This window comes from Heptranchias perlo, chromosome 6 (assembly GCF_035084215.1).
Source record: "Heptranchias perlo isolate sHepPer1 chromosome 6, sHepPer1.hap1, whole genome shotgun sequence".
NCBI lineage: Eukaryota > Metazoa > Chordata > Chondrichthyes > Hexanchiformes > Hexanchidae > Heptranchias > Heptranchias perlo.
This window is the reverse complement of record NC_090330.1, coordinates 62,648,923-62,675,577: the sequence shown is the minus strand read 5'-3', so window position 1 is coordinate 62,675,577 and position 26,655 is coordinate 62,648,923. Positions and strand designations below refer to the sequence as shown.

Here is a 26,655-nt window from a genome sequence, read left to right as displayed (position 1 = left end):
TCTTCTTGAGGTGATTGCTGGAATAACCTCCCTAAGTTGGATGCAAATATTCACAGCACCATTGAAACAAAAAAGTAGTTTCTATTGGAATAAAATAGCTAACCAACCAAAATGAAGTTCAGTGTGGGATCATTTGAGATGGTATTTTATGTATTAACAAATAGCTTTGTAAACCAGTAGAAAATATACAACAGGCTGATCCAGCACATGCATCATGCCACTGCTGTAGTACTGCTGAAAGTTGTTGCAGAAAGTAGTCTTTAGACCTTAGTACTTGCAACATTATCATGATTATCCTTCCAGTAATGATTTTCAACTTATTAGAGAATGCTCCTCCTCATAGCCATTAATAATATGGGTTATTCCAAATATTGCTAGCATAAAGGAAATCTATGTTTGTGTTCTATCACTGGAGGCCAATCAATTTGAGTGTGTGAATATCATAATTATACATAGTATTATGAGGTGTGTTGTAATATAAAATGGAGTGATGGGATTGGCCAATCATTTTGCGATTACTTTTAAAATAAAATGCTGTTCTCCTTGCAGGATCTCAATACTGGAAATTCAGTAGGGGTGTTCTAAATCAAGGTTACCCAAAGAACATCTCTGACTTTGGTTTTCCAAGCAGTGTTAAAAAAATAGATGCCACAATACATACTTGGCGTCGGATCATATTCTTTGTTGGAAATCAACTCTGGCAGTACGTACTTTCATAATTTTTTCTACCTTTGACCCATTTTCAGATGCTTTTGTTGTTGTTGTTTCCCCAGAGATCATAACACACTGTACCATGTACTTTCTTATTTAGGTATAATCAACGTAGCAAACAAATGGACAGAGGATACCCAAAACTAATAGAACAGGTCTTTCCAGGAATTAATAAAGTGGATGCAGCTTTAAGACTTCGTGGTAAGTGTGCATTTGGTGGAGAAAGGTAACTTATGGTTTAATAACAGCAGTAAAATTAAAATAATAATATCAGTGTGGAAGACGTAAGTAAGATGCAAGTGAGTTTTAAAAGGATTTTTTTAAATTTAGAAATTTTTAATTGAATGTATCTCTTTACATTAATATAAGGGCTGATTTTGTGGCAAAAAACCCTTTTCTATAGGAACATGGATCATAAAATCTGGCATAGGGGTCAGATTAAATATTTATCACTGGAAAATCAGGAGTGTCACAAATCAGAGGACCCGACCACCATTTCTCTGATCTGTGCTCCTATAAAGCCAGGCTCCATTCAGGATCAGAGCCTCACAAAATTGACCCCATCCAGTCACCTTATAAGGACATCATTTTCTCTCTTGCCTTTAAGGATTTATACTTTTTAAAATATGGGAGACTATTTGGTACATATCCATAATATAAAAATTGTGCATTTAGCATGGATTTCCTATCTGTCACAATTCAAATGTCACTCACACTACCTTGAATTCTCACGAATTGAGAAACAGTTTCTTTTAATAAGGTTTGTAAAATAATATCATACAAATTACAAAATATACAAACAAATGGTTAAATATACCTATACACTAGCATTTTCTTGTGTTCAAAAAAAAATCTAGTAACATTTTCCGCTGGAGGCCTGTGCCTCTCTGAAAAATCTAGAACTTGAGATCATGATCTTCCCAAAGTGATCAATGACAGCTGAAGTGATACCGAGAGTAACTCCTCACAAGCTCCTGTGCCAATAATTCTAAGCATGAGGCAATTTAAGTGGCGAAAACTCCTGGCATGCACTAGTGTGATTTTCGGCAGAGAATGTTTTTTTGTTATTCGTTCATGGGATGTGGGCGTCGCTGGCGAGGCCAGCATTTTATTGCCCATCCCTAATTGCCCTTGAGAAGGTGGTGGTGAGCCGCCTTCTTGAACCGCTGCAGTCCGTGTGGTGACAGTTCTCCCACAGTGCTGTTAGGAAGGGGGTTCCAGGATTTTGACCCAGCAACGATGAAGGAATGGCGATATATTTCCAAGTCGGGATGGTGTGTGACTTGGAGGGGAATGTGCAGGTGGTGTTGTTCCCATGTGACTGCTGCTCTTGTCCTTCTAGGTGGTAGAGGTCACGGGTTTGGGAGGTGCTGTCGAAGAAGCCTTGGCGAGTTGCTGCAGTGCATCCTGTGGATGGTACACACTGCAGCCACAGTGCGCCGGTGGTGAAGGGAGTGAATGTTGAGGGTGGTGGATGGGGTGCCAATCAAGCAGGCTGCTTTATCTTGGATGGTGTCGAGCTTCTTGAGTGTTGTTGGAGCTGCACTCATCCAAGCAAGTGGAGAGTATTCCATCACACACCTGACTTGTGCCTTGTAGATGGTGGAAAGGCTTTGGGGAGTCATGAGGTGAGTCACTCGCCGTAGAATACCCAGCCTCTGACCTGCTCTCATAGCCACAGTATTTATATGGCTGGTCCAGTTAAGTTTCTGGTCAATGGTAACCCCCATGATGTTGATGGTGGGGGATTTGGTGATGGTAATGCCGTTGAATGTCAAGGGGAGGTGGTTAGACTGTCTCTTGTTGGAGATGGCCATTGCCTGGCACTTATCTGGCACGAATGTTACTTGCCACTTATGAGCCCAAGCCTGGATGTTGTCCAGGTCTTGCTGCATGCGGGCTCGGACTGCTTCATTATTTGAGGGGTTGCGAATGGAACCGAACACTGTGCAATCATCAGCGAACATCCCCATTTCTGACCTTATGATGGAGGGAAGGTCATTGATGAAGCAGCTGAAGATGGTTGGGCCTAGGACACTACCTTGAGGAACTCCTGCAGCAATGTCCTGGGGCTGAAATGATTGGCCTCCAACAACCACTACCATCTTCCTTTGCGCTAGGTATGACTCCAGCCACTGGAGAGTTTTCCCCCTGATTCCCATTGACTTCAATTTTACCAGGGCTCCTTGGTGCCACACTCGGTCAAATGCTGCCTTGATGTCAAGGGCAGTCACTCTCACCTCACCTCTGGAATTCAGCTCTTTTGTCCATGTTTGGACCAAGTCTGTAATGAGGTCTGGAGCCGAGTGGTCCTGGCGGAACCCAAACTGAGCATCGGTAAGCAGGTTATTGGTGAGTAAGTGCCGCTTGATAGCACTGTCGACGACACCTTCCATCACTTTGCTGATGATTGAGAGCAGACTGATGGGGTGGTAATTGGCCAGATTGGATTTGTCCTGCTTTTTGTGCACAGGACATACCTGGGCAATTTTCCACATTGTCGGGTAGATGCCAGTGTTGTAGCTGTACTGGAACAGCTTGGCTCGAGGCGCAGCTAGTTCTGGAGCACAAGTCTTCAGCACTGCAGCTGGGATGTTGTCGGGGCCCATAGCCTTTGCTGTATCCAGTGCACTCAGCCGTTTCTTTATATCACGTGGAGTGAATCGAATTGGCTGAAGACTGGCTTCTGTGATGGTGGGGATATCGGGAGGAGGCAGAGATGGATCATCCACTCGGCACTTCTGGCTGAAGATGGTTGCAAACGCTTCAGCCTTGTTTTTTGCACTCACGTGCTGGACTCCGCCATCATTGAGGATGGGGATGTTTGCAGAGCCTCCTCCTCCCGTTAGTTGTTTAATTGTCCACCACCATTCACGACTGGATGTGGCAGGACTGCAGAGCTTTGATCTGATCCGTTGGTTGTGGAATCGCTTAGCTCTGTCTATAGCATGTTGCTTCCACTGTTTAGCATGCATGTAGTCCTGAGTTGTAGCTTCACCAGGATGGCACCTCATTTTTAGATACGCCTGGTGCTGCTCCTGGCATGCTCTTCTACACTCCTCATTGAACCAGGGTTGATCTCCTGGCTTGTTGGTAATGATAGAGTGAGGAATGTGCCGGGCCATGAGGTTACAGATTGTGCTGGAATACAAATCTGCTGCTGCTGATGGCCCACAGCGCCTCATGGATGCCCAGTTTTGAGCTGCTAGATCTGTTCTGAATCTATCCCATTTAGCACGGTGGTAGTGCCACACAACATGTTGGATGGTGTCCTCAGTGCGAAGACGGGACTTCATCTCCACGAGGACTGTGCGGTGGTCACTCCTACCAATATTGCCATGGACAGATGCATTTGCGACAGGTAGATTGGTGAGGACGAGGTCTAATCAGTGAGCAGTAATCAAAGTGAAAGGACAGACAGGCTATAACAGTAATTATGAGTTTGTTTTGAAGTCTTTAGGAAAAACAAAGTAAAACTTTGGAATCCTTTTTGGGGTATGTTTTGACAGGAAAACTACTTTCAAGAGCTTATTGTGCAAAGTGACACAGATGGACAGGCATAGCAAAACATGAGGGGCAGTGTGAGAGATAGTAATTTTTTTATTCATTCATGGGATGTGGGTGTCGCTGGCAAGGCCAGCATTTACTGCCCATCCCTAATTGCCCTTGAGAAGGTGGTGGTGAGCCGCCTTCTTGAACCGCTGCAGACCATGTGGTGAAGGTTCTCCCACAGTGCTGTTAGGAAGGGAGTTCCAGGATTTTGACCCAGCGATGATGAAGGAACAGTGATATATTTCCAAGTCGGGATGGTGTGTGACTTGAAGGGGAACGTGCAGGTGGTGTTGTTCCCATGCGTCTGCTGCTCTTGTCTTTCTAGGTGGTAGAGGTCACGGGTTTGGAAGGTGCTGTCAAAGAAGCCTTGATGAGTTGCTGCAGTGTATCTTGTAGATGGTACACACTGTAGCCACGGGTGCACTGGTGGTGAAGGGAGTGAATATTTAAGGTGGTGGATGGTGTTAAGCTTCTTGAGTGTAGTTGGAGCTGCTCTCATCCAGGGAAGTGGAGAGTATTCCATCACACTCCTGACTTCTGACTTGTGCCTTGTGGATAGTGGAAAGGCTTTGGGGAGTCAGGAGGTAAGTCAGTGAGGATGAGAGGCAAAGAAAAAGAAAGAGGGAGAGACTGACAGAGAGAGATAGATAGATAGTCAGAGTCACAGTAGGGTAAGTTGCATGCCCATGATTTTCCTTGGGTGCAAGTGAGGGAGCATGAGATATACAGCTAAAAAGGTGATAAAGGCAAATAAAGCACCAGACACACTGAAAGAAATCTATATAGCAGCTCAGGCCTAAATTCGCATTGCTGTCGTCGTTTATAATATCAGCTGAACACTTCTTTCAAATTACAGGTTGGTTGCTGGTTCAAAGAATCTCTTATTTTATTTTTTTTATTTAGCAGCAAAATGTAGAATTTAATTGTCTGTAATTTGCATACATACAAGAGTGGTTAAAGGTCGTGACAACAAAACCTGCAGGATTTTCTGACTATCCGTCTGCAGGTTTGACAAATAAGAAAGGTTCAGAACTAAAAGTATAACTAGAATTGTTAACTAGGTCTTGCCATGGGATTGATCTGAATCACGTTTTCTGTCCTGTTGCTGGTTGAGGCCAAGAGCCATAATCTGGACTCAATGTTAAATATTTATATTGTCGGGAAACTCCTTGAAAAAATAACCACCAAAATGGTGACTGCACATGGTTCACTGCTTTTGTTTTGCCTCTTCCTGGCTGTGTTCCTTTTGCTAAAGCTAATACAAAAGTAAATTGTCCTGATTTGTTTTTAATTATCTGCACATTCGTATATAAGCCCTAAAATTGTGAAACTCCAATCTTGCCGTGCCCAATTTGCATTGTTCTCAATTTTCTGACTAATTTGAGAGCAAGTGAATCAGTTGAACACCTCATCTGTAAAAGGGCACCTTTGACAATGTAGGATGCCCTCAGTGATGCTCTGAAGCTCAAGTCCTGGAGTGGGGCTTGGGCCCAAACATTTGATTCAGAAGTGGGAGTGCTACCACTGAGCCGAGACTGATACTTGCTTACATAGATACATTTTTTAGGAACTCTTGTGCAATTTATTTTAAATTTCTTTTAGCACGGTTATAGCAGAAAAGAGAAATCTATGTGGAGAGTAAAAAAAACCCACTATCTCTCCAACCCCGATTACATGATTGGTATTACTAAGAATAGTAACACAGTTACCCAGGACAACAAAATTATCTGTCCAACTTTTAAATTCAAGAAAATATAACTCCAAAAATCCACGAGGCATAATCGGGCAATTACTTCGTGATTGCGTTCACTGGTGCTCTCCAGTACTGGCCCTGCTGAATTTTTCAGGGTTACTGGAAAAGCTACCCATTTAACTTGGGGCCAGTGGGCATCCATGCCTCTATCAGTGTTTTTCTGGTGCCCATCTGCCCCATCCTTTGGGAAATCTGATGCCTGGACACCATTGGTGTGGGGGGGGGGGGGGGGGGGGTCAGGGGAATGGGGGTGAAGACCCAGGAGCCCCCAGAGGCCCCATAGAGTCCCTCCCTCAGTGCTCCCGTCTAAGGAAACCAAACAGAATTTTAAAAACAATTTATTTTGTCTTCTGGGGTCTATGCTGCTTCCCTGGCCTGGACAATACCAGCAGCATCCACTCGCGCCGTTCTGGAGACCAACACACCTCATCTCTCTAGCATACTAGCTTTGAGTCTTATACCAACCCCTTCTGGGCTAGAAATGCAGGAACTCCCAGCATAAGGAGTTCCTGCCCCCTATTCCGGCTCTGCCCCGTTGGCATCATTGGTCTTGTATAAGGCACGCAGAAGTTCTGCCCGTTATAAGGCCAACTAGAAACTCCCAGAGTCAGTGGAAACCCAGTACCTGCCTGTTTCCAAGACGTCCTGCCGGAGTCCTGCCGGAGTTACAACGTGAAACTGGTGGAACACACAAGGAAATGTGGGTCCCATGCTTTTAGCAAATAATAAATAAACTTATTTTTTTTATTAACAGGTTATTATTATCTCACAAGTGGACCTTTTATATACAAATACTGGAAAAGGAGTTTCATCAAACGTTTCAGACCAGAGAAGTGGATGAATTGTGAATAAATAAATATGCTTTGTTACCATGGGGGTGATTTTAAACCCCAATAACGGGTGCTTTGGGGGCGGGTGGGAATCGAAAATAGTTGTTTTTTTGGGTTGCAACCGCAAAACTTTTGGACTTGGCATCCCCAGTGGGAAGCCTGTACTTTTAGGCGCCCAAGTTAAACCAGGAAATATAACCGGGTTGCGGTTGCGACCCATAAAACAACTATTTTCAACTCCTACCCGCCCCCAATCCCCCCATTCTTAGGGTTTAAAATCACCCCCCATATCTCTGTGTGCTCCATTTCATGGAGAATATTGCTTGAAGAAGTTGGAAATGTTATCTGAGGTATAAGGCAAAACTGGCTATTCAAATCAAATATAATACTAAACTTAATTATTAACTCTTTCACAATACTGTTGCTTGCATTTTAATGGTGCAATCTAATGCATAATTTGCAATAATATGATGTTAACAGAACATTTAAGCTTTAAAAATAACTTTTAGCATTTATTCTACTACGAATATTCTTCGTTGTTCAGTAATTGTTTGCATGTCATTGCTTACATATTTACATTGAAAGTATATAAGAATAATAATGGTATTGTTGGACAAAATGTTTCTTTCTACAAATCCATAAGTTCAATGCATTCATGTCACAAATCATGTTGCAATATATCCTATTGAAAATAAATAAAGAACAAGTCAATAGAAACTGTGATTGACTTTTGACTGTGTATCAACACTAAATTAAATATGAACTGACAGTGATTTTTACCACTATAAACCACATTTAATTATTTTAAATATTATATATTCTTAATAAGGCTTAATTAGGATACATTAGTCTAATCTGGACTAAACAATCTGGTCCAATGAGAAAGAATTTGTTGGGTTAAAGTGCAAGAATTTGGTTGTTGGAAGGGGTAGAGTTAGGGGGATGACATTTTGATCCAGGAAGAGAGGCACAGTGGGAGAAGAAACTAACTTACTAAAAAGATGATTATGTGTAAAAAGCTGAGCATGAAGGCATTGTGAGTTAACACCTCCGAGCCTCTGAAATTGATTCCGTCAACCTCCCAGCTGCCACTGAGGCACTAGATGTGGAACCCGGGTTCAGCACTATATTACCAAAATCACTCCCTTACATTTCCGTAACATTGCCCACCTCTGCTGCTGTAAGTCCCCACTTCTGCTTCCGAAACATTCATCCTCGTCCTCGTCACCTCGCGGTCCTGATATCCTCCCAGAGAGGGTAAATATAGCAATGGATGAGGATTTAAATTAATAATGCCGGGGGAGGGATGAATCAACATTTTTAAATAGATAGACTGGGGTTGTTTTCTTTGGAACAAAGGAAGCTGAGGGGAGATTTAATTGAGGTATATAAAATCATGACAGGACTAGATACAGTGGATAGGGAGGACCTATTTCCCTTAGCAGAGAGGTCAGTGACCAGGGGGCATAGATTTAAAGTAATTGGTAGAAGGTTTAGAGGGGAGCTGAGGAGAAATTTTTTCACCCAGACGGTGGTTGGGGTCTGGAACTCACTGCCTGAAAAGGTGGTAGAGGCAGAAACTCTCAGCTCATTTAAAAAGTACTTGGATGTGCACTTGAAATGCCGTAACCTATAGGGCTATGGACCAAGTGCTGGAAAGTGGGATTAAGCTGGATAGATCTTTTTCGGCCGGCACGGACACAATGGGCTGAAGTTTTGTGCCATAACTTTCTATGGTTCTATAGTATGGGGAGAAAAAAAAGTTGGGGTAGTGGAATTAGGAAGTGTTACAGAAGTTAAACAGGGTGACAACTTGCAGGCAAAAAGATCAATCGCAAACAAAACTAAGAGGGAAAAGCAATCAACCAAGGAATGCTACGAATAATACAAATAAAAGGGGACTTAGAAGCGTGAATCCTGCTAACTGGTTTTATGTGGCACCAGTAGTAGAAACTTGACTGCAAGTTGGGATAAATATTTCAGGATATAGCCCTGAAATTTCTCCAGAGGCCTTTTTGGAAGTATCTGGCGTGGGCAGAACTTCTGCCTGCCCAATGGGTGCTCACTTAACTTCATCCCAAATGTCAGGGACGTGTATTAGTATATTTTTGGACAGGGACCAGCAAGGCATGGGGGAAGGGGGGTGAGGAATATGGCTGCTGAACCTAATTTTGAATTTGTTGCTTTCCTAATGGATCACAAATCGATTAATTTACTTTAAAAAACCTACCTTTGTGAATCTTATTGCCCCCACTTCTGCCAGGATCAGGGTCTGGAAAGCTGCTTCATACAAGTGTACATTATGGTGGAGACAATGGTGGCAGAACTAGTGGGAATTCCAATAGATGACATCATTCCACTAGTGACATTCACACAGAAGGGACAAGTACAAGAAACGCCCTGCTGTCACCGCCCGAAGAACTTTGAAATCTACAAAAAAAGGGGTGGATACCCAGAGCAACCTCTTGCTGCCCAGATTGTATGATTTATTCACCTCCCAGGAAGTGAGGAATTTTAGGACTCAGATTTTTAGAAAGGAAAGAGAAAATAGGAGATGGCAGGTGGCAATAATAATAAAAAAAGACACCTTGGTGATAGAAAGGAGTGAACTATATGAGAGTAATCAGTAGCTGGAATCACTATGGATGGTGCTAAGAACAGGAAAGAATGCTAATCACGGGTGGAAATACTTTGAAGCCCTCCCAAATGTGATGTCTGTTTAACAAAGTCATGTATGTATATACATATTATGGAGGCTTGTATAAAGAAAAATGTGGCAAAAATTGGAAATTTCAACCTCCATATAGTTTTCCAAAGCAGTACATCATGGGGTCAGCTTACACATGTATGCTAATGACCATCACTGATCCAAAGGCTGTTGCCACACTCTCTCATTCCCTATCTGATATCAAAACCCAGATGAGCCAAAACTTCCTCCAGCTGGCAAAACTGCAGCCATCCTCTTTGGCTCCCCTCAGCATTTTGAACCTCTCAACTCAATTCTATCAACTTCCCAGCTGCAATCCATGCTGAGTCATGACATGCAGTACCCCAAGTTTTGCCAAAACCACTTCCTTCCATTTCTGCAACATTGACTGTCCCTCCTCCTATTTTTCCCCACTATCACTGACAAAAACTCTAGTCCATGCCTTCATTACCTCGAGGCTTGATTTCTCTAATGCCATTCTACTTGACCGCCCTGCCACAATTCTTCACAAGCTTCAATTCAACCAAAATGCTACAGTCTATGCCCTAATGGACATGAAGACCCACACTCTCAACAACTGTCCTCTTCAAGTTGTACAGGTTCTTTGTGTGCCAGTGTGTTGATTTCAAAATTCTTGCCCTTGTTTTCAAATCTCGCCATGGCCTCACTCTACCCTACCTTTGATCTTCTCCTGCATTACATCTCCACACGCAACTTCTGCTCCCCAAAATTCTCCACATGCTTCTCTCCACCTGCTCAACCATTGACAGCTACTTGTTAGAACCATAGAATCATAGAAAATTTATGGCACAGAAGCCGGCCATTCGGTCCACCGTGTCCACGCTGGCCGAAAATGAGCCACCGTTGGGTGAAACATAAGTGAGCAGACATGATGGCTGAGCAGGACATGGCAATAGGGGTACGGTAGCATAGTGGTGATGTTACTGGACTAGTAATCCATGAAGTCTGGACTAATAATCCAGGAATCATAAGTTCAAATCACACCACGGCAGCTGGGGAATTTAAATTCAATTAATTAAATAAAAAAATCTGAAATAAAAAGAAACTAGTATCAGTAATGGTGGCCATGAAACTATTGGATTTTCGCAAAAACCCATCTGGTTCACTAATGCCCTTTAGGTGCAGGAAGCCTGCTGTCCTTACCAACTCTAGCCTATATGTGACTCCAGACCCACGGCAATGTGGTTGATTCTTAATTGTCCTCTGAAATGGCCTAACAAGCCACTCAGATGTAAAATCTGGCCACAAAAAGTCATAATAAGAATAAAACCGGACGGACCACCCGGCATCGGACCACTAGGCACCAGACACGACAAAGGCAAACCAAGCCCAGTCGACCCTGCAAAGTCCTCCTCACTATCTTCTGGGAACTTGTGCCAAAATTGGGAAAGCTGTCCCACAGATTAGTCAAGCAACAGCCTGACGTTACCGTACTCACACAGAAACATAGAAAATAGGAGCAAGAGTAGGCCATTCAAAATGATCATGGCTGATCATCTAACTCAGTACCCTGTTCCCGCTTATTCCCCCTATCCCTTGATCCCTTTAGCATTAAGAAATATATCGATCTCCTTCTTGAATACATCTAATGACTTGGCCCCCACTGCCTTCTGTGGTAGAGAATTCCACAGGTTCACCACCCTCTGAGTGAACAAATTTCTCCTCATCTCGGTTCTAAATGGCATACCCCATATCCTGAGACTGTGACCCCTGGTTCTGGACTCCCCAGCCATCAGGAACATCCTCCCTGCATCTAGTCTGTCTAGTCCTGTTAGAATTTTATATGTTTCGATGAGGTCACCTCTCATTCTTCTAAATTCTAGTGAATATAGGCCTAGTCGACCCAATCTCTCCTCATACATCAGTCCTGCCATCCCAGGAATCAGTCTGGTAAACCTTCGTTGCACTCCCTCCATGGCAGGGACATCCTTCCTCAGATAAGGAGACCAAAACTGCACACAATACTCCAGATGTGGTCTCACCAAGGCCCTGTACAACTGCAGTAAGACATCTCTGCTCCTTGTACTCAAATCCTCTTGCAATGAAGGCCAACATACCATTCGCCTTCCTAACTGTTTGCTGCACCTGAATGCTCGCTTTTAGCGACTGGTATACAAGGACACCCAGGTCTCGTTGCACCTCCCCTTTTCCCAATCTATCACCATTCAGATAGTAATCTGCCTTTCTGTTTTTACAACCAAAGTGGATAACCTCACATTTATCCACGTTATACTGCATCTGCCATGTTCTTGCCCACTCACCCAACTTGTCTAAATCACATTGGAGCCTCTTTGCATCCTCCTCACAGCTCACATTCCACCCCAGCTTTATGTCGTCTGCAAACTTGGAAATGTTACATTTAGTTCCATCATCCAAATCATTGATATATATTGTGAATAGCTGGTGCCCAAGCACTGATCCCTGCAGTACCCCATTAGTCACTGCCTGCCACCCGGAAAAAGACCCGTTTATTCCTACTCTCTGTTTCCTGTCTGTCAACCAATTCTCAATCCATGCCAGTATATTCCCCACAATCCCATGTGCTTTAATTTTGCACACTAACCTCTTGTGTGGGACCTTATCAAAAGCCTTCTGAAAATCCAAATACGCCACATCCACTGGTTCTCCCCTATCTATTCTACTAGTTACATCCTCAAAAAACTCCAGTAGATTTGTTAAGCATGATTTCCCTTTCATAAACCCGTGCTGACTTTGTCCAATCCCGTTAATGCCCTCCAAGTGTTCTGTTATCACATCTTTTAGAATAGATTCTAGCATTTTCCCCACTACTGATGTTAGGCTAACTGGCCTGTAATTCCCTGTTTTTTCTCTTCCTCCTTTTTTAAATAGTGGGGTTACATTTGCCACCCTCCAATCTGTAGGAACTGTTTCAGAGTCTATAGAATTTTGGAAGATGATCACCAATGCATCCATTATTTCTAGGGCCACTTCCTTTAGTACTCTGGGATGTAGATTATCAGGCCCTGGGGATTTGTCAGCCTTTAGCCCCATTAATTTCCCTAGCACTATTGTTTTACTAATACTGGTTTCCTCCAGTTCCTCCCTCTCACTAGACCCTTGGTTCCCTAACATTTCTGGGAGGTTATTTGTGTCCTCCTTTGTGAAGAAAGAACCAAAGTATTTGTTTAATTGTTCTGCCATTTCTTTGTCCCCATTATAATTTCCCCCATTTCTGACTATAAGGGACCTACATTTGACTTCACTAATCTTTTTCTCTTGACATATTTATATAAGCTTTTACAGTCAGTTTTTATGTTCCCTGCTAGTTTACTCTCATACTCTATTTTTCCCCTCTTAATCAATCTCTTTGTCCTCCTTTGCTGAATCCTCAGGCTTGCTGCTTTTTCTGGCAATTTTATATGTCTCCTCAAAATCCTCACAGAATGATACCTTGCAGCCAACGTCCCAGACTCTTCCATCACCATTCCTGGGCATGTCCTGTCCCACCGGCAGGACAGACCCACCAGAGGTGGCAGTAGAGTGGCCCTAGGAGTCCTCAACATTGACTCTGGACCCCATGAAATCTCATGCCATCAGGTCAAATATGGGCATAGAAACCTCCTGCTGATTACCACCTACCGTCCTCCCTCAGCTGATGAATCAGACCTCCTCCATGTTGAGCACCATTTGGTGGAAGCACAAAGGGTAGCAAGGGCACCGAATGTACTCTGGGTGGGGGACTTCAATGTCCATCACCAAGTGTGGCTCGGTGGCACAACTACTACCTGAGCTGGCCGAGTCCTGAAGGACATAGCTGCCAGACTGGGCCTTCGGCAGGCGGTGAGTGAACCAACACGAGGGAAAAAACTACTTGACCTCGTCCTCACCAATCTACCTGTTGCAGATGCATCTGTCCATGACAGTATTGGTAGGAGTGACCACCGCACAGTCCTTGTGCAGACGAAGTCCCGTCTTCACACTGAGGACACCATCCAGCGTGTTGTGTGGCACTACCACCGTGCTAAATGGGATAGATTCAGAACAGATCTAGCAGCTCAAAACTGGGCATCCATGAGATGCTGTGGGCCATCAGCAGCAGCAGAATTGTATTCCAGCACAATCTGTAACCTCATGGCCCGGCATATTCCTCACTCTACAAGCTAGGGGATCAACCCTGGTTCAATGAGGAGTGTAGAAGAGCATGCCAGGAGCAGCAAAAGGCGTACCTGAAAATGAGGTGCCAACCTGGTGAAGCTACAACACAGGACTACATGCATGCTAAGCAGTGGAAACAACATGTTATAGACAGAGCTAAGCAGTTTCACAACAAACGGATCAGATCAAAGCTCTGCAGTCCTGCCACATCCAGTCGTGAATGGTGGTGGACAATTAAACAACAAACGGGAGGAGGAGGCTCTGTAAACATCCCCATCCTTAATGATGGCAGAAACAAGCATGTGAGTGCAAAAGACAAGGCTGAAGCATTTGCAACCATCTTCAGCCAGAAGTGCCGAGCAGATGATCCATCGCGGCCTCCTCCCGATATCCTCACCACAGGGATCGGTGCTGGGTCCCTTGCTGTTTGTGGTCTACATTAATGGGTTAAATTCCATTTGCCACTGTTCCGCCCATCTGACCAACCCATCTATATCGTCCTGCAGACTGAGGCTATCCTCCTCGCTATTTACCACCCTACCAATTTTTGTATCATCAGCGAACTTACTGATCATACCTTTTACATTCATATCCAAGTAACCAAGAACCGCTAATGTAGTACCATTATTCAAGAAGGGGAGTAGGGAAAAACCGGGGAACTACAGGCCAGTGAGCCTAACATCAGTGGTAGGAAAATTATTGGAAAAAATTCTGAAGGACAAAATTAGTCTCCACTTGGAGAAGCAAGGATTAATCAGGGATAGTCAACATGGCTTTGTCAAGGGAAGATCATGTCTGACTAATTTGATTGAATGTTTTGAGGGGGTGACTAGGCATGTGGATGAGGGTAACGCAGTGGATGTGGTATACATGGATTTCAGTAAGGCCTTCGATAAAGTCCCCCACAGGAGACTGGTCAAGAAGGTACGAGCCCATGGAATCCAGGGTGCCTTGGCACTTTGGATACAAAACTGGCTTAGTGGCAGAAGGCAGAGGGTGATGGTCGAAGGTTGTTTTTGTGACTGGAAGCCTGTGGCCAGTGGGGTACCACAGGGATCGGTGCTGGGTCCCTTGCTGTTTGTGGTCTACATTAATGACTTGGATATGAATGTAAAAGGTATGATCAGTAAGTTCGCTGATGATACAAAAATTGGTAGGGTGATAAATAGCGAGGAGGATAGCCTCAGTCTGCAGGACGATATAGATGGGTTGGTCAGATGGGCGGAACAGTGGCAAATGGAATTTAACCCGGAAAAGTGCGAGGTGATGCACTTTGGAGGGACTAACAAGGCAAGGGAATACACAATGAATGGGAGGACCCTAGGCAAGACAGAGGGTCAGAGGGATCTTGGTGTGCAAGTTCACAGATCCCTGAAGGCGGCGGAACAGGTAGATAAGGTGATAAAGAAGGCATATGGGATACTTGCCTTTATTAGCCGAGGCATAGAATATAAGAGCAAGGAGGTTATGATGGAGCTGTATAAAACACTGGTTAGGCCACAGCTGGAGTACTGTGTGCAGTTCTGGTCGCCACACTACAGGAAGGATGTGATCGCTTTGGAGAGGGTGCAGAGGAGATTCACCAGGATGTTACCAGGGCTGGAGCGCTTCAGCTATGAAGAGAGACTGGGAAGATTGGGTTTGTTTTCCTTGGAGCAGAGGAGGCTGAAGGGGGACATGATTGAGGTGTACAAAATTATGAGGGGCATAGATAGGATGGATTCTAAGGAGCTTTTTCCCTTCGTTGAGGGTTCTATAACAAGGGGACATAGATTCAAGGTAAAAGGCGGGAGGTTTAGAGGGGATTTGAGAAAGAACTTTTTCACCCAGAGGGTGGTTGGAGTCTGGAACTCACTGCCTGAAAGGGTTGTGGAGGCAGGAACCCTCACAACATTCAAGAAGCATTTGGATGAGCACTTGAAATGCAATAGCATACAAGGCTACGGACCAAATGCTGGAATATGGGATTAGAGTAGACAGGGCTTGATGGCCGGCGCGGACACGATGGGCCGAAGGGCCTCTATCCGTGCTGTATAACTCTATGACTCTATGACTCTATCACAGAAGCCAGTCTTCAGCCAATTCGATTCACTCCATGTGATATCAAGAAATGGCTGAGTGCACTGGATACAACAAAGGCTATGGGCCCCGACAACATCCCGGCTGTAGTGCTGAAGACTTGTGCTCCAGATCTAGCCGCGCCTCTAGCCAAACTGTTCCAGTACAACTGTGGCATCTACCTGACAAAGTGGAAAATTGCCCAGATATGTCCTGTCCACAAAAAGCAGGACAAATCCAATCTGACAATTACCGCCCCATCAGTCAACTCTCAATCATCAGCAAAGTGATGGAAGGTGTCGTCGACAGCGCTGTCAGGCAGCAGTTACTCGCCAATAACCTACTCACCGATGCTCAGTTTGGGTTCTGCCAGGACCACTCGGCTCCAAACCTCATTACTGCCTTGGTCCAAACATGGACAAAAGAGCTGAATTCCAGAGGTGAGGTGAGAGTGACTGCCCTTGACATCAAGGCAGCATTTGACCGAGTGTGACATCAAGGAACCCTAGTAAAATTGAAGTCAATGGGAATCAGGGGGAAAACTCTCCATCAGCTGGGGTCATACCGAGCACAAAGGAAGATGGTAGTGGTTGTTGGAGGCCAATCATCTCAGCCCCAGGACATTGCTACAGGAGTTCCTCAGGGCAGTGTCCTAGGCCCAACCATCTTCAGCTGCTTCATCAATGAACTTCCCTCCATAATAAGGTCAGAAATGGGGATGTTCGCTGATGATTGCACAGTGTTCAGTTCCATTCGCAACCCCTCAGATGATGAAGCAGTCTGTGCCAAACGCAGCAAGACCTGGACAACATCCAGGCTTGGGCTTGGGCTGATAAGTGGCAAGTAACATTCGGGCCAGACAAGTGACCATCTCCAACACCTCCCCTTGACATTCAGCGGCATTACCATCACCGAATCCCCCACCATCAACATTGTGGGGGTCACCATTGGCCAGAAACTTAACTGGACCAGCCACATAAATACTGTGGCTACAAGAGCAGGTCAGAGATTGGGTATTCTGTGGCGAGTGACTCACCTCTAGACTCCTCAAAGCCTTTCCATCATCTACAAGGCACAAGTCAGGAGTGTGATGGAATACTCTCCACTTACCTGAATGAGTGCGGCTCCAAAAACATTCAAGAAGCTCGACACCATCAGGACAAAGCAGCCCACTTGATTGGCACCCATCCACCACCCTAAACATTCACTACCTTCACCACCGGTGCACCATGGCTACAGTGTGTACCATCTACAGGATGCACTGCAGCGTCTCGCCAAGGCTTTTTCAACAGCACCTCCCAAACCTGTGATCTCTACCACCTAGAAGAACAAGGGAGAAACACCACCTGCATATTCCCGTCCAAGTCATACACCATCCCGACTTGGAAATATATCGGCGTTCCTTCATCGTCACTGGGTCAAAATCCTGGATCTCCCTACCTAACAGCACTGTGGGAGAACCTTCACCACATGGACTGCAGCAGTTCAAGAAGGTGGCTCACCACCACCTTCTCAAGGGCAATTAGGGATGGGCAATAAATGCTGGCCTTGCCAGCGATGTCCACATCCCATGAACGAATAAAAAATAACCCAGCCGAATCTCACTTCCCAGCACTTGGTCCGTAGCCTTGTAGGCTATGGCACTTCAGGGGCATATCCAGGTACACTTTAAATGTGACGAGTGTTTTTCCCTCACCACCCTTTGAGGCAGTGAGTTCCAGACACCCACCACCCTCTGGGTGAAAAAGATTTTCCTCAGCTTTCCTCTAATCCTTCTACCAATCACTTTAAATCTATGCCCCCTGGTTATTGACTTCTCTGCTAAAGGAAATAGATCCTTCCTATCCTCTCTATCTAGGCCCCTCATAATTTTGTATACCTCAATTAAATCACCTCTCAACCTCCTCTGTTCCAAAGAAAACAACCCCAGCCAATCCAATCTTTCCTCATAGCTAAAATTCTCCAGCCCTGGCAACATCCTCGTAAATCTCCTTTGTACCCTCTCTAGTGCAATTACATCCATCTCGTAATATGGTGACCAGAACTGTACACTGTACTCAAGCTGTGGCCTAACTAGTGTTTTATACAGTTCTAGCATAACCTCCCTGCACTTCTATTCTATGCCTCGACAATTTTTTTTATATTCGTTCATGGGATGTGGGTGTCACTGGTGAGGCCGGCATTTGTTGCCCATCTCTAATTGCCCTTGAGAAGGTGGTGGTGAGCCGCCTTCTTGAACCGCTGCAGTCCGTATGGTGAGGGTTCTCCCATAGTGCTGTTAGGAAGGGAGTTCCAGGATTTTGACCCAGCGACGATGAAGGAACGGCGATATATTTCCAAGTCGGGATGGTGTGTGACTTGGAGGGGAACGTGTAGGTGGTGTTGTTCCCATGTACCTGCTGCTCTTGTCCTTCTAGGTGGTAGAGGTCGCGGATTTGGGAGGTGCTGTCGAAGAAGCCTTGGCGAGTTGCTGCAGTGCATCCTGTGGATGGTACACACTGCAGCCACTGTGCGCCGGTGGTGAAGGGAGTGAATGTTTAGGGTGGTGGATGGGGTGCCAATCAAGCGGGCTGCTTTGTCCTAGATGGTGTCGAGCTTCTTGAGTGTTGTTGGAGCTGCACTCATCCAGGCAAGTGGGGAGTATTCCATCACTGTATTCCTGACTTGTGCCTTGTAGATGGTGGAAAGGCTTTGGGGAGTCAGGAGGTGAGTCACTCGCCGCAGAATACCCAGCCTCTGACCTGCTCTTGTAGCCACAGTATTTATATGGCTGGTCCAGTTAAGTTTCTGGTCAATGGTGACCCCCAGGTTGTTGATGGTGGGGGATTTGGCGATGGTAATGCTGTTGAATGTCATGGGGAGGTGGTTAGACTCTCTCTTATTGGAGGTGGTCATTGCCTGGCACTTGTCTGGAGCGAATGTTACTTGCCACTTATCAGCCCAAGCCTGGATGTTGTCCAGGTCTTGCTGCATGCGGGCTCGGACTGCTTCATTATTTGAGGGGTTGTGAATGGAACCGAACTCTGTGCAATCATCAGCGAACATTCCCATTTCTGACCTTATGATGGAGGGAAGGTCATTGATGAAGCAGCTGAAGATGGTTGGGCTGAGGACACTGCCCTGAGGAACTCCTGCAGCAATGCCCTGGGGCTGAGATGTTTGGCCTCCAACAACCACTACCATCTTCCTTTGTGCTAGGTATGACTCCAGCCATTGGAGAGTTTTCCCCCTGATTCCCATTGACTTCAATTTTACTAAGGCTCCTTGGTGCCACACTCGGTCAAATGCTGCCTTGATGTCAAGGGCAGTCACTCTCACCTCACCTCTGGAATAAAGGAAAGTGTCCTTTATGCCTTCCTAACCACCTTATTTACCTGTCCTGCTACCTTCAGGAATCTGTGGACATGCACTCCAAGGTCCCTCACTTCCTCTACACCTTTCAGTATCTTCCCATTTTTTGTGTATTCCCTTGCCTTGTCTGCCCTCCCCAAATGCATTAACTCACAATTCTCCAGATTGAATTCCATTTGCCACTTTTCTGACCAGTCCATTAATAGCTTCCTGAGGTCCACAGCTTTCCTCCTCACTATAAACCACACGGCCAATTTTTGTATCATCTGCAAACTTCTTAATCATGTTCCCTACATTTAAGTCCAAATCATTAATGTATACCACAAAAAGTAAGGGACCTAGTACTGAGCCTTGCGGGACCCCACTGGAAATAATTTTCCAGTCACAAAAACACCCGTCGACCATTATCCTTTGCTTCCCACCACTGAGCCAATTTTGGTTCCAACTTGCCACTTTCCCTTGAATTCCATGGGCTCGTACTTTTCTGAGCAGTCTGCCATGTGGGACCTTTTCAAAAGACTTACTAAAATCCATGTAGAGTTCATCAAATGCATTACCCTCACCGACCCTTCTTGTTAACTCATCAAAAAATTCAATCAAGTTAGTCAGACATGACTTTTCCTTAACAAATCCATACTGACTGTCCTTGATTACTCCATGCCTTTCTAAGTAACGGTTTGTCCTCTCTCTCAGAATTGATTCCAATAATTTGCCCACCACCGAGTTTAGACTGACTGGCCTCTAATTACTCGATCTATCCCTCTCTCCCTTTTTAAACAACAGTACAACGTTGGCAGTCCTCCAATCCTCCAGCACCACGCCTGTATCCAGGGAGGATTGGAAAATGATGGTCAGAGCCTCTGTTATTTCCTCCCTTGCTTCTTTTAACAGCCTGGGATACATTTCATCTGCCATGCTGATTTATCTACTTTCAAAGATGCTAATCCCCTTAATATTTCCTCTCTCACTATGTTTATCCCATCCAATATTTCACACTCTTCCTCCTTAACTACAATGTCTGCATCGTCCCTCTCTTTTGTTAAGACAGACGCAAAGTATTCATTAAGAACCAGCCCAACATCTTCCACCTCCACATATAGGTTACCTTTTTGGCCTCGAATAGGCCCTACTCTTTCCTTAGTTATCCTCTTGCTCTTAATGTATTTGTAAAACATCTTTGGGTTTTCCTTGATTTTACTTGCCAATGTTTTTTCATGCATTCTCTTTGCTTTCCTAATTTCCTTTTTAATTTCACCCCTGCACTTTCTACACTCCTCTAGGCTTTCTGTAGTATTGAGTTCTTGATGTCTGACATATGCTTTCCTTTTTTGCCTTAGCTTACCCTGTATCCTCCTTGACATCTGGGGGCTCTAGATTTGGCATTCCCACCCTTTTTCTTTGTGGGAACATGTTTACTCTGAACCCCTTGAATCTCTCCCTTGAATGCCTCCCACTGCTCTGACATTGATTTACCTTCAAGTAGCTGTGTCCAGTCCATTTTTGCAAAATAACTTGTCAGCTTCGTAAAATTGGCCTTTCCCCAATTGAGAACTTTAACTCGTGTTCTATCTTTGTCCTTTTCCATAACTATGCTGAATCTAACTGAATTATGATCACTACCACCAAAATGCTCTCCCACTGCTTCTACAAATACGTAAAGGGCAAAAGAGTAACTAGGGAGAGAGTAGGGCCTCTTAAGGATCAACAAGGTCATCTATGTGTGGAACCACTAGAGATGGGTGAGATCCTAAATGAATATTTCACATCGGTATTTACGGTTGAGAAAGGCATGGATGTTAGGGAACTTGGGGAAATAAATAGTGATGTCTTGAGGAGTGTACATATTACAGAGACGGAGGTGCTGGAAGTCTTAACGCGCATCAAGGTAGATAAATCTCCGGGACCTGATGAAATGTATCCCAGGACGTTATGGGAGGTTAGGGAGGAAATTGCGCGTCCCCTAGCAGAGATATTTGAATCATTGACAGCTACAGGTGAGGTGCCTGAAGATTGGAGGGTAGCAAATGTTGTGCCTTTGTTTAAGAAGGGCGGCAGGGAAAAGCCTGGGAACTACAGACCGGTGAGCCTGACATCTGTAGTGGGTAAGTTGTTAGAGGGTATTCTGAGAGATAGGATCTACAGGCATTTGGAGAGGCAGGGACTAATTAGGAACAGTCAGCATGGTTTTGTGAGAGGAAAATCATGTCTCACGAATTTGATTGAGTTTTTTGAAGGGGTAACCAAGAAGATAGATGAGGGCTGTGCAGTAGACGTGGTCTACATGGACTTTAGCAAAGCCTTTGACAAGGTACCGCATGGTAGGTTGTTACATAAGGTTAAATCTCACAGGATCCAAGGTGAGGTAGCCAATTGGATACAAAATTGGATTGACGACAGAAGACAGAGGGTGGTTCTAGAGGGTTGTTTTTCAAACTGGAGGCCTGTGACCAGCGGTGTGCCTCAGGGATCGGTGCTGGGTCCGCTGTTATTTGTTATTTATATTAATGATTTGGATGAGAATTTAGGAGGCATGGTTAGTAAGTTTGCAGATGACACGAAGATTGGTGGCATTGTGGACAGTGAAGAAGGTTATCTAGGATTGCAACGGGATCTTGATAAATTGGGCCAGTGGACCGATGAATGGCAGATGGAGTTTAATTTAGATAAATGTGAGGTGATACATTTTGGTAGATCGAATCGGGCCAGGACCTACTCCGTTAATGGTAGGGCGTTGGGGAGAGTTATAGAACAAAGAGATCTAGGAGTACAGGTTCATAGCTCCTTGAAAGTGGAGTCACAGGTGGATAGGGTGGTGAAGAAGGCATTCAGCATGCTTGGTTTCATTGGTCAGAACATTGAATACAGGAGTTGGGATGTCTTGTTGAAGTTGTACAAGACATTAGTAAGGCCACACTTGGAATACTGTGTATAGTTCTGGTCACCCTATTATAGAAAGGATATTATTAAACTAGAAAGAGTGCAGAAAAGATTTACTAGGATGCTACCGGGATTTGATGGTTTGACTTATCGGGAGAGGTTGGATAGACTGAGACTTTTTTCCCTGGAGAGTAGGAGGTTTAGGGGTGATCTTATAGAAGTCTATAAAATAATGAGGAGCATAGATAAGGTAGATAGTCAAAATCTTTTCCCAAAGGTAGAGGAGTCTATAACGAGAGGGCATAGATTTAAGGTGAGAGGGGAGAGATACAAAAGGGTCCAGAGGGGCAATTTTTTCACTCAAAGGGTGGTGAGTGTCTGGAACGAGCTGCCAGAGGCAGTAGTAGAGGCGGGTACAATTTTGTCTTTTAAAAAATATTTGGACAGTTACATGGGTAAGATGGGTATAGAGGGATACGGGCCAAGTGCAGGCAATTGGGACTAGCTTAGTGGTATAAACTGGGCGACATGGACATGTTGGGCCGAAGGGCCTGTTTCCATGTTGTAAACTTATATATATATATATATGCTACTCCTTCCAGCTGTCCAGCTTCATTTCCTAAAACTAAATCCAGAACTACCCCCTCTGTTGTTGGGCTTACTACGTACTGGCTAAAAAAGTTCTCCTGAATGCAATTTAAGAATTTTGTGCCCTCTGTACCCTTCACACTGTTTGTATCCCAGGCTAGTTGAAATCCCCTACTATTACTGCCCTATTGTTTTTGCACTTCTCAGAAATTTGCCTGCATATTTGCTCTTCTATCTCCCTCTCACTGTTTGGGGGTCTATAGTACACTCCCACTGGTGTGACTGCCGCTTTTTTGTTCCTTAGTTCAACCCATATGGCCTCATTTGATGATCCTTCTAACACATCATCCCTCCTCACAGCTGTAATCATTTCTTTAACCAAAATTGCCCCCTCCCTTTTTTATTCCTCTCTCTGTCTCGTCTGAAAACCCTGTAACCAGGAATGTTAAGCTGCCATTCCTGCTCCTCTTTAAGCCATGTTTCTGTAATAGCTAAGATATCATACTGCCATGTGTCTCTGTGTGCCCGCAACTCATCTGCCTTATTCATTATACTCCTGGCATTGAGGTATATACCATTAAACACTGCCAAACTCCTTTGTTGTTTATTTTCTAACCTTTGTTTCCTCTTCCTTCCAAACTCACTTACTAATTTTCTGCCTTCCATTTCCAGTTCTGATTCTGTCCCATCCGAATCTACACTCAGGTTCCCATCCCCCTGCCAAGCTAGTTTAACCCTCCCCAACAGCACTAGCAAACTTCCCCGCAAACAAGGTTGTGGAAATTTCTACCCCATTCCGTTTGTCTTGATATGTCCTACTTTAAAAAGCTGTCTGAAAAATCTCCTCTTTCACCAAGCTTTTGGTTTGCCCTTTCCTGATGCTAGGCATGCATCATTTGTTTTCGTCTTTATTGTAAAATGCTTTGAGACATCTTACTGCATGTGAGGAGCTCAGTATAACTGCAAGTTGTTGTGCTGTTGAAAGCTTGTGAATTTAAAATAAAATTGCTGGACTATAACTTGGTGTTGTAAAATTGTTTACAATTGTCAACCCCAGTCCATCACCGGCATCTCCACATCATGGCTACCATCGACACCACAAACTGCCGGCTCACAGTGGAAAGGATATCCAAGAAGATCGCGCATTTAGACACAGACATCAAGTTTTTACAGAGCTGCAAGAAAGCAGACAAGATCCCGAAAGGACTCCAGATCACGAACCCACTCAAGTCCACATACAACTCGGATTACGCTGAGAGACTCTGCCGCCGTACCTCTCGCACACTCCGCAACCATCTCATACACCAACTCTACAGCAGACGCCACAACCTCGAAACCAAGATAGAGTCCATACTCTCAACCTGTACTCAGGACACAGCAGACCAGCTACGTTATACCGCCAAACAGACGAGGCAACGGAACTACGCTGCCTACATGAAAACCAAGAGCAGGAAGCTTGAGAAACTCGGCATCACCACCAGCAACGACCAAGCTTCCCCTGGTACCACGGTTGCAACCACAGGGAAGTCTATTGTCAATTTATCCGACCACACCCTTCAACCAGACGAAATCGAAGTTCTCAGCCGAGGGCTCAATTTCTGCCCCACTACCAAAATGGACCCCACTAGTCTCGCGGCGGACACAGAGGAATTCATCAGGAGAATGAGGCTCCGGGAATTCTACCACAAACCCCAAGATTTCAGCAGCGAACCCAATGAGACAATCGACGATCCGGAACAGCAGACAGAGGGATCCGCGGTACAGCAACCGAAGAGGAAAGAGTCAAACTGGACTCCTCCGGAGGGTCGCTGCCCTCAGCTGGACATGTATGCTCAAGCTGTCAGGAAATGCGTCAATGCCAGATTCATCAGCCGCACTCAGAAGACAGTCCAGAATGTCACCCGAGCACAACGCAACGCCATCAACGCTCTCAAGACCAACCGCAACATCGTCATCAAACCAGCGGACAAAGGAGGAGCCATAGTCATACAGAACAGAACAGACTATTGCAAAGAAGCATACCGACAACTGGACAACCAGGAACACTACAGACGGTTACCCGCAGATCCGACCAAAGAACACACCCACCAGCTCAACAAACTGATCAAGACCTTCGATCCAGACCTTCAAAGCATCCTACGCACTCTCATCCCACGTAATCCCCGCGTGGGAGACTTCTACTGCCTCCCAAAGATACACAAAGCCAACACACCCGGACGTCCCATCGTATCAGGCAACGGAACCCTGTGTGAGAACCTCTCTGGATACATCGAGGGCATCCTGAAACCCATCGTACAGGGAACCCCCAGCTTCTGTCGCGACACTACAGACTTCCTACAAAAACTCAGTACCCACGGACCAGTTGAACCAGGAACACTTCTCACCACGATGGACGTCTCGGCACTATACACCAGTATCCCCCACGATGACGGCATCGCTGCGACAGCATCAATACTCAACACCAACAACAGCCAATCTCCGGAAGCCATCCTACAACTCATCCGCTTCATCCTGGATCACAATGTCTTCACCTTCGATAACCAGTTCTTTACCCAAACACACGGAACAGCCATGGGGACCAAATTCGCACCCCAATACGCCAACATTTTCATGCACAAGTTCGAGCAGGACTTCTTCACTGCACAAGACCTCCAACCAACACTATACACCAGATACATCGACGACATTTTCTTTCTATGGACCCACGGCAAGGAATCACTAAAGAGACTACACGATAACATCAACAAGTTCCATCCGACCATCAAGCTTACCATGGACTACTCCTCAGAATCAGTTTCTTTCTTGGACACACGAATCTCCATCAAAGACGGGCACCTCAGCACCTCACTCTACCGCAAGCCCACGGACAACCTCACGATGCTCCACTTTTCCAGCTTCCACCCTAACCACGTCAAAGAGGCCATCCCCTATGGACAGGCCCTGCGAATACACAGGGTCTGCTCAGACGAGGAGGAACGCGATGGACACCTACAGACGCTGAAAGACGCCCTAGTAAGAACGGGATATGACGCTCGACTCATCGATCGACAGTTCCGACGGGCCACAGCAAAAAATCGCATAGACCTCCTCAGGAGACTAACACGGGACGCAACCAACAGAGTACCCTTTGTCGTCCAGTACTTCCCCGGAGCGGAGAAACTACGCCATGTTCTCCGCAGCCTTCAACATGTCATCAATGAGGACAAACACCTCGCTATGGCCATCCCCACACCTCCACTACTCGCCTTTAAACAGCCACCCAACCTCAAACAGACCATCGTTCGCAGCAAATTACCTAGCTTTCAAGAGAACAGCGTCCACGACGCCACACAACCCTGCCACGGAAACCTCTGCAAGACATGCCAGATCATCGACACAGATACCACCATCACACGAGAGGACACCACCCACCAGGTGCATGGTTCATACTCCTGTGACTCGGCCAACGTTGTCTACCTCATACGTTGCAGGAAAGGATGTCCCAGAGCATGGTACATTGGCGAGACCATGCAGACGCTGCGACAACGGATGAACAGACACCGCGCAACAATCGCCAAACAGGAGGGTTCCCTCCCAGTCGGGGAACACTTCAGCAGTCAAGGACATTCATCCACTGACCTTCGGGTAAGCGTACTCCAAGGCGGCCTTCGAGACACACGACAACGCAAAATCGTCGAGCAGAAATTGATAGCCAAGTTCCGCACCCATGAGGACGGCCTCAACCGGGATCTTGGGTTCATGTCACGCTACACGTTACCCCACCAGCGAACAAATGTTATCTGTTTTTAATATAATGGGTCATTTGCTGGCTTTCTCTGCCTTCTGGATGTTTCTGCCTCTCTCTGTTTTTTTTCTCTGTTTTTTTTCCTGTTTGTTTTTTTGTTGAATGTGTATCCGGGGGTTCTGCAGGTGACACCTCTCTGTCTGAACACGGTGATTGCCTTGGCAACGGGCAGTTGCAGGGGCAGTCTGTAAACACCATGTATTGTTCTATATGTATAAATGCGTAGGCTTCGAGGAGCTCCTGAACATTTGCCTGAGGAAGGAGGAAGTCTCCGAAAGCTTGTGAATTTAAAATAAAATTGCTGGAC

General features: G+C 45.3%; 1 protein-coding gene across 1 annotated transcript in view; it reads left to right on the top strand.

Moving 5' to 3' along the window:
- The window catches only part of LOC137323195 (uncharacterized), an 85,912-nt gene that overhangs the window by 23,336 nt on the left and 35,921 nt on the right, over positions 1–26,655 (top strand). Inside the window, exons 8-10 of the mRNA XM_067986703.1 lie at positions 550–703; positions 812–912; positions 6,771–6,860. Of these exons, the coding sequence (XP_067842804.1) occupies positions 550–703; positions 812–912; positions 6,771–6,860 (345 nt within the window). The remainder of the gene's footprint in view (positions 1–549; positions 704–811; positions 913–6,770; positions 6,861–26,655) is intronic.